This window comes from Cryptomeria japonica, chromosome 9 (genome assembly GCF_030272615.1).
Source record: "Cryptomeria japonica chromosome 9, Sugi_1.0, whole genome shotgun sequence".
Classification (NCBI taxonomy): domain Eukaryota; kingdom Viridiplantae; phylum Streptophyta; class Pinopsida; order Cupressales; family Cupressaceae; genus Cryptomeria; species Cryptomeria japonica.
Window position 1 is genome coordinate 650,119,109 of NC_081413.1, and position 10,957 is coordinate 650,130,065.

The 10,957-nt window shown below is 35.9% G+C and overlaps 1 protein-coding gene across 1 annotated transcript; it reads left to right on the forward strand.

Moving 5' to 3' along the window:
* The first annotated feature begins 538 nt into the window (after positions 1–538).
* LOC131066714 (xyloglucan endotransglucosylase protein 2-like) lies at positions 539–1,913 on the forward strand. The gene is made up of 4 exons (XM_058001545.1): positions 539–741; positions 932–1,032; positions 1,132–1,325; positions 1,451–1,913. Exons 1-4 carry the CDS (start codon positions 561–563, stop codon positions 1,848–1,850), a joined length of 876 nt encoding a protein of 291 aa, XP_057857528.1. The 5' UTR covers positions 539–560; the 3' UTR covers positions 1,851–1,913.
* The last annotated feature ends 9,044 nt before the right edge of the window (positions 1,914–10,957 follow it).

Consider the following 10,957-nt stretch of genomic DNA (forward strand, 5'->3'; position numbering starts at 1 on the left):
CTAATTAAGAAGCTCTTAATGCCTTAGCTATGGCTGTCCATTGTACTACAGAATGGCCAGAATGTTCTAGGTATTGATGTGTAGATATCCTTTCAGATAGTATCTGAGATGGGGTTGTTTTCCTAATGTGACAGGGAGAGAAAACAAGACTGAAAAGAACTGAATAAATCAATAAAGTGAGGAAGACGTACATCTAGGTACCCTTCTAAGCATACCTTCCTTCTAAGCAAGTAAGCTTTTGTTCTTTAACTGTTCTACAATACTATATGGTTCCGATCAAGTAGGACTATAAGTTGGCATATTAAAGTGTGAGAAAGTGAATCTAGAGAATATTTTTTTATGGTGGTGTTTTACCAGGATCTTTTATGCTTAGAAATATTACAGACATGGGAATATCCCAACTTTGATATTATATTGGTTTTATGTATTTTTGAAAGTCATTCAAGTCTCCATGATTCTTAGTGAAACAAAACTTGTGTACTGGTTAATTTTGACTCATTCTAATATTATGGTTATATACTTCTAACTGTATAGGGAGTGGGAGCTGTTCTGTAGTAAAGATGCTGCCCAAAATATTGCTGGTTTTCTTAGCAGTGGTAGCCCCTGCTGTCATGGCTGGCACACCTAGGAAGCCTATAGATGTGCCATTCCAAAAGAACTATGTTCCCTCATGGGCTGCTGATCATATAAAGTACATTAATGGTGGGAAGCAGGTCACACTTTCTCTGGACAAATCAACAGGTAGCGTCTTTAGATGCTGCCATTAGCTTTTTAACTAGCTTGTTGCTGGTCATTGTAGACTTCTTTTTTGGGCCAAGGAAAGTATTGCTCATCACTAATATTAGTCTTTTAACATGAAAGGATCTGAAATGACTTCTATGTTTTAGCTGATATCCAATTTTTTCATATTTTTTGTGTGTGGGTGGTGCAGGTACTGGATTCCAATCTAAGGGCACATACTTGTTTGGGCACTTCAGTATGCATATAAAGATGGTTCCTGGTGACTCTGCAGGCACTGTCGCTGCTTTTTATGTAAGCATTATTTATTCTAAAGCTATATTATCCTGCTTTCAATCTTTTCCTCTTCTTCTGTCTAACATAACATCTGAACTCTGTTCTTGTGAATTGCAGCTGTCATCACAGAACTCAGAGCATGATGAGATAGACTTTGAGTTCTTAGGCAACAGGTCTGGACAGCCATATATTCTTCAAACCAATGTCTATAGTGGAGGAAAAGGAGACAGAGAACAGCGTATTTACCTCTGGTTTGATCCCACCAAAGATTTCCATTCCTACTCTGTTCTCTGGAACATGCATCAGATTGTGTAAGTTTATTTTCTTTGACTGATCAAACACCACCTTTCCCGATTCAAATCAATAGATCTTGTGTTAGACTGTTTGAATATGGAACATATTTATTTTCTCTAAAACATCAACTTTTTGAATTCAGATTCTTAGTAGATGATGTTCCAATTAGAGTTTTCAAGAACAGCAAGGACTTGGGAGTAAGATATCCATTCAGTCAGCCCATGAAGATCTACTCAAGCTTGTGGAATGCAGATGACTGGGCCACAAGAGGAGGACTTGAGAAGACTGACTGGAGCAGAGCACCATTTGTTGCAGCATACAAGGGATTCCACATTGATGGGTGTGAAGCATCTGCTCCTCATTCACTGTGTCCAACACTGGGCAGGAGATGGTGGGATCAGAAAGAATTTGATGATTTGGATGGATTGCAATGGAGAAGGCTGAGATGGGTGAGGAACAAATATACCATCTACAACTATTGTAATGACAGAGTGAGATATCCAAACATGCCTCCTGAGTGTCGTAGAGACAGGGACATCTAGTATGATGAATTGTTTTATGCATATTGATATGAACATACTGCTTGATCCATTATTGTCTACAATAAACATGCTATGATTTTCTATATAGATCGATGTTTATTTATTTATATTGAAAACTCTTCAATGCTATACAAATTCGATTAAAAAATGTTTTCAAAAGTTATGCTATAATTGATGGTATGACAGAGAGCAAAAGTGCATAGTTAACTCCTTTTTTTAAATAATTTTCTAGTTGAGGAGCAATCTATCAATAATCTATGCCACACTCAATAGAGCCCTTATTACCTGCGATCACTTTTCCCCACTCATCTTTTTAACTGTTTTCTATATTGAAAACCAACATGTTTCATCTTTGTCTTAAAAAATCAAAAATTATTTTTTTATTGCTTGTGAAGACTTGAAGTAAATTATATCTGAAAAATCCTAATTTTACAGTCTTGTATTCTCATTGCTTCGTTTTTGGGCATTTGTAGATGAGATATGCGTATTGTACACTTCCTAAGACTCCTTTCACTACCTTTAAATGTTTTTGTATTTCCAAAGTCTCATAAAAATGTTGGAGAAGAGATTCCATGAAATTAAGGGTTGTTCGGGATCACAATTTTCACTAGAACTAGCTATATATGGTAGGAGCTGCACAATCTAGTAGGTTGTCATGCATTGGTGAGAACGTTATCTTGTAATTAGTGTGTTTTCAAGTTTGTTTGTTTTTTTAAAATTAATTTATAAAATAACATTAGGATAATATAATTTGTATTTATTTAATATATATTGAAAATGATTAATTAATAAAAAGTGGTATTTTTAATAATAAAACGTAATAAATAGAAATTGTGAAGATGAAAGTGAATAATATTTTTATTTCTTATTTTATATTTATTTTAATATTCTTATTTATGAATATGATTTGTGTTGTTTTTTACTATTTCGAGTTCTAATCTATTTGTAATTTCTAACCCCAAATCTAACCAAAGGCTCCATCACACATGACCACTAGTCGAGTTTGCTCTCATCTTTGATGCTTGCACATCACATTGTTATCCTCCAACTTAAAAATCTATTTTTCTTACCCAAACACTTTCCTTTTCTATCTTATGAGCCCTTATTCGATTCAATTGTGTGAAACATACTAAAACTGATGTGGGAGCATCTCAAACCGATGAGTAATCTTATGTCACAAAAATATATATTTGTTACATTTGTAATTGTTTTTAGTGTGTTCTTGACATTTTATGTTGTTACAATTGCATATTCCTTGTCATGCTTTCAAACTAAATGAATATAAACCTATCAACAAAAAATTCAAGTATATTTGCTAAACATATTCATGACAATTTGAATCATATATCTTGTAATCATCATAAACATTCATATTGCTACTAATACAAGATGCCCTAATTTTCTAAAGTTAATCAAGGATCCCCTTCTTAGATATTTTTTTCTAAGTCTGTAGAAACTAGTAAGTTTCTTGCAACATTGATTATCAATTGATTGTTAATTATTATTTAAGTTCTCAATATATTCCTTATTATAAAAGGTTTTCTTGAGCTTTATTTATTGTTAGTTAGGTTTTATGATTCATTTTATTTTGATATTATTTTTAATTCTAAGGTTGTAAGTAATTGAATTTTGTTATAATTTCACATCTATCACATGATACAACTCTAAGATATTTAAGACTAACTAAAGTGAAAAGTCTAAAAAACATAAAATTATAATTAAATCAAAAGAATATATCACTTTTTTTTGGGGGGGGGGCTCTAAAATTCTTGCTTTAGATTAAAGAAAACCTCACAAAGAATGAATCTTAGGAGCCCAAAGAGATCAAAGTTTCGTAGGAACCATTAAGGATTTTTTAATACTTTGGTGAAGGGGACTTTACATTTGGAATTTAATTTTACTATCATCGTGAAGGACTTATAGGTACCAATTAAAGTAGGATTAAATTAACTCGTACCTAGATTTGAAAATTTAGAACATCTTGGAATACATCTAATCCAAATAATTTATTAAGTTCAATTCATAGTGACTTCAAGTTTGAATAAAAGGAAAGTTTGAAGTTATTGAAAGCCGCAATAGACCCCAAATGCCCAATAGAAAAGTATCAACTATAAGTTTGGTTTTGCTAGATATGCCAAAGTTTGAAATACAAATCCAAGAAACTATGTGGGAAGTATAAACATGTATTCTTCTCAAAACCTTGTTTCTCCTAACATATCAAATTACATTCAAATCAATAAGTGAAATTTGGAAGTGCGATACTAAGAGGTGTATGTCGTGGATTTGAAATAATTAAGGCAATAAGCATTTTAATTCATGAAAAACTTAGAAGGTTTAAATATTTTTTATTAGTAAAGCAACGTTAACTAGGGCGTTGACCCTTAACATAGTCAAGACTATAACCGTACAAACAACACCAAAAATCATGATGTTGGCAACAAAAACAACAACCCGAAGGTAGTGAGGAACAAAACACAATCAGACAAGTCAAAGAAAACCCTATCAAACCGGAAAACACCCAAAACCCCAATCAAGGAATGGGAGAGACACTCAAATTCAAACAAAGGGGGGTTTGGAGGAGGGGAGAAGACTTCCCCTTCCGCCTGCGAGGAACCACAGTCCAGGCAATGTTATCATTAGGACCATCAAAAGAGAGATCAATCGGGAGAGAACCCACAAGGTTACAATAAGAAGTGTCAACATATTGCTGCAACAGAACAACAGGGGGTTGTTGCAGAGCAACAACAGACTGTGGTGAAACAACAACAGAAGCAGGTCTAGCAGGAGTAGATTGTGGCAGCGAAGCTGGAGTGACCGGAGTAGAAACCATAGGGGCGGAAGATGAGTCCAGCGGAGGAGCCTCGATAGTAGCATCAACAGTAGTAAGGGGAACCTCATCCTCCTAAGAGGAGTCATCTGAATTAGGATCAACAGCATGGACAGTCAAGTGATCAGTAGTAGCGTCCTTCCACCAAGTAGCAGCACCTTTGTGGTGTGTAATGGTATGATGAAAGAATAAGGATCCGGTCAACTACTGAGAGGGGGGGGGTGAATCAGTAGATAGAAAAATTGATATAAACTTTCACCAATGTCTAAAACAACCTCCCAAAGTAAACTTTAAACTGACAAGTTAAACCACTGAACTATAAATACAATATCATTGTCAAAATAAACCAGTTGTTTGTTACAACAGATTAACAGTAAACAACTTGAAACTTACAAACATCCAAATACTTTACTGACATAAGTAAAACTCATTTCAGATTGCTACCGGTTATCATGACTTATCAAAGTGGATTAAGTAGTTAAGCAATTCAACCATAGTAAACATAACCACAAAAACATTCACCACTTGACACAATATTTTTGACGTGGAAACCCAAATAGGAAAAACCACGGTGAGATGTGGCTCACAAGTTAACTATTTGAACTCTTATGAACTTTTCCCTGTTAGGAGCCAAGCCTGTTAAAGCTTTACAAAAAGTCCTGTTAAGAATACATATTGTTAGGGACCACCCGATTAAGGGATTGACTATAATGCCCTATTAGAAGCAATACCATGTGAGGAGTAACCTCAGTAGAGGATTTGGAATCCAAGCTAATGGACCACCCGATTAGAGGATTTGAATAACACTAAGCTTGTTAGAGCTTACCCGGTTAGGGGATTTTACTCCTGTAATTGTTAGAAAACAACATGAATTTGTTGATCTATTAGAATAGCACTACACTTGCTTGTTCAAATCCTTTTCATGCTCCTATCTGCCTTTACACAAACTGCAGATACATCATCTGGTTCGACAACCACACACTCAACTAAAAATTTGCCAACTTTGAAACAAAACAACTCATCGATCTTATAAACAAATCAATAGGTCGGTAACACAACAAAAACCTAATCATCTCATAGAGATTACAAACAAGTCGGTTCAAGTATGACCATTGGATTACATAACAATCTCTGCACATCATTCAAGAAAGCCTCGACCGCTCCTTGATCACTGCTTCATCAAACTCAGTAACTCATCACGTGTTTTGCATTACATGCAATATACTTGCTCATTCCCTAGACAAAAACCGTTATCTCAACGTGCCAAAAACACTTTGAAACTCTCTTCATACAATATGCATACATGTCATAATCATTACCGCTCATAATCATATCATAAACCAATATAACAAACGTAATCGGTTAGGGTTTATCAAATCAACACGTAGGGTTTACCGGTTCAACTCTTCAGTACTTAGCAATACCGGTTCACTCCACAAACTTACCTACCGGTTACAGTTCCCTTCACTAGATCTTCCTACCGGTTACAAAACAACACTATAACAATATCATTACTGGTTAATTGACATCAATGACAACATAACATATCATTAATGCAATCTTCATGCAAATGCCAATAATCTCCCCCTTTGGCATTGATGGCAATACAAATATCAATACCATTGATTGTTGTGATTGTGAATAGGAATCCTGGTTTACATTTTACTATGTACTCTCCTTGTCTTCAACTACTAGCTATAGATCTTCTATCTGTCAATCATACAATTCTTCCTCCCATAATCACATAGTTCTTCTCCCCCTTTGACAATAATGTCAGATTGAAAGTAAAACATGCAATATCAAACTTCATTGTTCAGCATCAACAACCTGCAACTTGATGCTCCCCCTGTGGAATAACTCCATTCCTACATCAATCCTGCTGAAAAATTCTGCAAGTAGCTCCGGGACTGATGTACTCTACATCATGCTTAATTCACCTCATGAAGGGGTACAACCCCTAGCTGACTTCTAAGATACTCAAAAGTAGTCTTAGGCAGAGGTTTAGTAAAGATATCTGCAAGCTTCTCCTTGGTAGAAACATGCTCCAGGATCACATCTTTACTCTGCACTTTTTCCCTCAAGAAATGATACTTCAATTCAATATGCTTGGTTCGTGCGTGCAAAATAGGGTTCTTGGAAATATTTATGTCACTGGTATTGTCAAATAAGATCTTTACAGGTTCTGTAAACTTCATCTTGAAACCTTCCAGAATGTGCCTCATCCAGATATCCTGGGTACAATTCATATAAGTTGCAACATACTCAGCTTCAGCTGTAGACTGTGATATACAACTCTGCTTCTAACTACTCCATGAAACAAGTCTTCCTCCAAGAAAGAATGCTCCACTGGTTGTGTTTTTCCTATCATCAACATTACCTGCCCATTCTGCATTTGTGTACACCTTCAAATCAAAGTTACCTTCATATGGATACCATAAACCATAGTCAATAGTGCCTTTCAAATATCTGAATATCCTCTTGGTTGCTATCAAATGTGTTTCCTTTGGATTCTTCTGAAATCTAGCAACTAGACCAACTGCATGAGCTATATCTGGTCTATTGTGAACAACATAGTTCAATTTCCCAATCATTGACCTGTACTCCTTCTCATCAACAGGTGTGGCTTCATCTTCCTTAGACAATTTACAACCTGTAACCATTGGCGTCCCAACTGGTTTACAATCACTCATACCAAATATCTTTAATACCTCTTTCACATACTTAGACTGTGTGATGAAAATACCACTCTTCATTTGTTGTATTTGCAAGCCTATGAAATCTTTTATCTCTCCCACTAGAGACATTTCAAACTCACTTTTCATTTCATTTGCAAAGTCATTGCTCATGTCATCATTGCCTCCAAATATGATATCATCTACAAATACTTCACTAACCATTATCTTATCTCATTTAGATTTGAGATATATGTTGCTATCTTCACTGGTTCTCTGAAAACCTATCTTCATCAGGTGTGAATGAAGCCTTTCATACCATGCTCTCAGTGCTTGCTTTAATCCATATAATGCCTTGTGCAATTTACATACCATGTCTTTTTCTTCAGTCAAAGCATAACCATCTGGCTGCTCAATGTATACTTTTTCTTCCAGCATTCCATTCAAAAATGTTGACTTCACATCCATCTAATATACTATGAATCCCTTATGTGTTGCAAATGCAAGTAAAGTTCTAATACCTTCCAGGCTGGCAACTGGTACAAACGTCTCACCATAATCTTCTCCTTCTTCCTGTGCATAACCTTTGCAAACCAATCTAGCTTTGTTGCGAACTACAACACCATGTTCATTTAGCTTGTTCTTGAATACCCACTTAGTACCTATCACATTCTTATTCACCAATCTAGGTACTAGGGTCCATGTATTGTTCTTCTCAATTTGTTCAAGCTCCTCCTCCATAGATTTAACCCAATGATCATCTCCAAATGACACCTTAGCAGTTCTAAGCTCAATAGTGGAGATCATGCAAGAATTCTCTCTAACTCTTCTTCTGGTTAACACTCCAGCATCCTTATCTCCAATAATCTGGTCAAGAGTGTGATTGAGTCTCACATGCCTCGGAATAACATGATCATTATCTTTAGGTTCTTCGTCTTCATTATCATCATCTTCTTCTGAATCTGCCTATTCCGGTTGAACTGGTACAACAACATTCTCTTTCCCAGTTTTAGGTTTCACAAGTTCTGGTTCCAAAAACAAAATGCAAGGATCTTCATCCTTTTTCCCCACACTGGTTTCCCCTGAGACTTCAAGATACTCATTCACTCGAACATCAGCACTCTCAATGATTTTTTGTGTCTAGTTGTTGTAACATTTGTAGGCCTTACTCTTGGTGGAATAACCAAGAAATATACCTTCATCACTTTTAGCCTCAAACTTATTAACATAGTCACCTCTCTTAATAAAACATTTGCTACCAAATATCTTGAAATAACTAACATTAGGTGATCTACCATACCAGTATTCATAAGGAGTCTTATCCTTACCTCTTTTTACCAAAATCTGGTTCATAGTGTAGACAGTTGTGCTGACAGCTTCTCTCCAGAAAGTGTTTTGTTACACCTCCTTGTATCAACATTGTCCTAGCAGCTTCAACAACTGATTGGTTGTTCCTCTCTACGATACCATTCTGTTGTGGTGTCCTTGGTGTAGAAAGTTGTCATTTGATACCATTTTCTTCACAATATCTATTGAATTCCGTAGAAGTAAATTCACTGCCTTGATCAGACCTCAGACACTTTATCTTCTTACCACTCTCCTTTTTAGTTAAGGCCCCGAATGCCTTGAACTTACTAAATGCTTATGTTTTATCCTTCAAGAATGTGACCCACATCATTCCTGAGCAATCAGCAATGGAGATCATAAAATATCGTCACCTTGAATACTTTTAGTCCTTATTGGTCTACAGAGGTATGTATGAACCAAATCTAACAGATGTTCCGCTAAAAAGGATTTGCTCTTAAAAGTTGAGGATGTCATCTTTCCCAACTGACATTCCTTACATAGAGAATTAACCGGTTTGTCCAACTGAGGCAAAACCTCTCACTGTCTTGGACTTACTCACTCTAACAATATTATCAAAATTTATATGACAAAATCTCCTATGCCAAAGCCAACTATCATCTACTTTAGCAATTAAACAGTTGCTGACTCTAGGATTCAGGTGAAATAGGTTACCTTTAGTCTGCTTGCCAGTTGCAATCAGTTCACCTTTGCTCCCATAGATTTTTTACATACCATTCTTAAACTCCAATAAGTATCCTTTGTCATTGAGTTGAGCAACACTCAAAAGATTGTGCTTTAAACCTTCAACCCAATAGACATCATCTACACTACTCTTTACATTAAGAGAAATAGTTTCTTTACCTTTAACCATGCAGGGTGAGTCATTACCAAATCTTACAACTCCACCATCAAATTCCTTCAAAGAAAGAAATTTGCTCCTGTCACTAATCATATGATGTGAACAACCACTATCAATGATCCAATCATCAAAATTATCCATGCAAGAAACTAAAGACTTCTGATCAGATGTCTCCTCTTTAATGTCTACAAACACAATGCCTTCATTAGCATCACCCTCAGATTCCTCATCGGTGATACCACCATCAACTGCAATAAGACAATCTATTTTGCCTTTTCCCTTGTACTTTTTGAACTTCTCTCGCTTGTGCTCATTATCACCATTAGGACAGTTAGATGCAATGTGTCCAATCTTATTGCATGCAAAACATTTCAAAGGTAATTTACCTCTGTATTTATCGGTACCTCTGGGCAACCGCTTGGCCAACAATGCTTCAAGCTCAACCAAACTATCTTCGTTGTCAACTTCTTTGTTGGATCTAGATTCATAATTGTGACTGACATCTCTAATTTTCCTCATACAAGAGTTAGAAACTGAAGCTCTAAATGCAGATTCAGATTTCTGAACACTACCGTCATAACCATTTAATTCAAAAGCACTAAGCTTACCAATGATGGAGTCAAGGGTTACCTTAGTTTTGTCAATTGATTTTAGCTCCTGAATGGCTGCAACTCAGATAGCGTAGACCGGTAGCAAGGTTCTCAACACCTTACTAACCACTGTGGCATCTTCCACTTTACCACCAGCACTCTTGATCTCACCAACTATCTCTTTTATCCTTTGACCATACTGTTGGATATTCTCACCTTCAACCATCCGCATGTCATCAAACTTTCTTCTTAGACTCTCTTCTTTGGAAATCTTCACATGTTCATCACCGCTATAAATCTCTTCAAGTTTCTTCCATACCTCATATGCAGACTCCAGACCATGGACATCAACATACTCTGCATCAGACAAAGAACTGATAATAGCCTCCAGTGCTTGATTGTTTTCTTGTTGCTCTTTCTTTTGATCATCAGTCATAATCCCACTAGGTGCAACATATTGAGTACCAACATGTTCCCAGTATTGATTTCTTAAACTCTTGATATAAATTTTCATTCTATCACTTCATATTCTATAGTTCTCTCTATTAAACTTCAAACCTTCCTTCTTCATCACGTTCTACAAGATCTTTACCTCAAGATATTAGGCTTAGACCTTAGAGGACTTGAGAAGCTTTGATACCAATTGATGGTATGATGAAAGAATAAGGATCCAGTCAACTACTGAGAGGGGGGTGAATCAGTAGATAGAAAAACGGATATAAACTTTCACCAATCTCAAAAACAACCTCCCAAAGTAAACTTTAAACTGAAAAGTTAAACCACTGAACTATAAATGCAATATCATTGTCAGA

Bases quoted from the DNA above. Each gene is read 5' to 3' on its own strand.
- LOC131066714 (XM_058001545.1), top strand. From the start codon at position 561: ATGCTGCCCAAAATATTGCTGGTTTTCTTAGCAGTGGTAGCCCCTGCT. The intron at 742-931 runs GTAGCGTCTTTA...TGGGTGGTGCAG, and splicing joins TTCTCTGGACAAATCAACAG to GTACTGGATTCCAATCTAAG. The intron at 1,033-1,131 runs GTAAGCATTATT...TGTGAATTGCAG, and splicing joins GCACTGTCGCTGCTTTTTAT to CTGTCATCACAGAACTCAGA.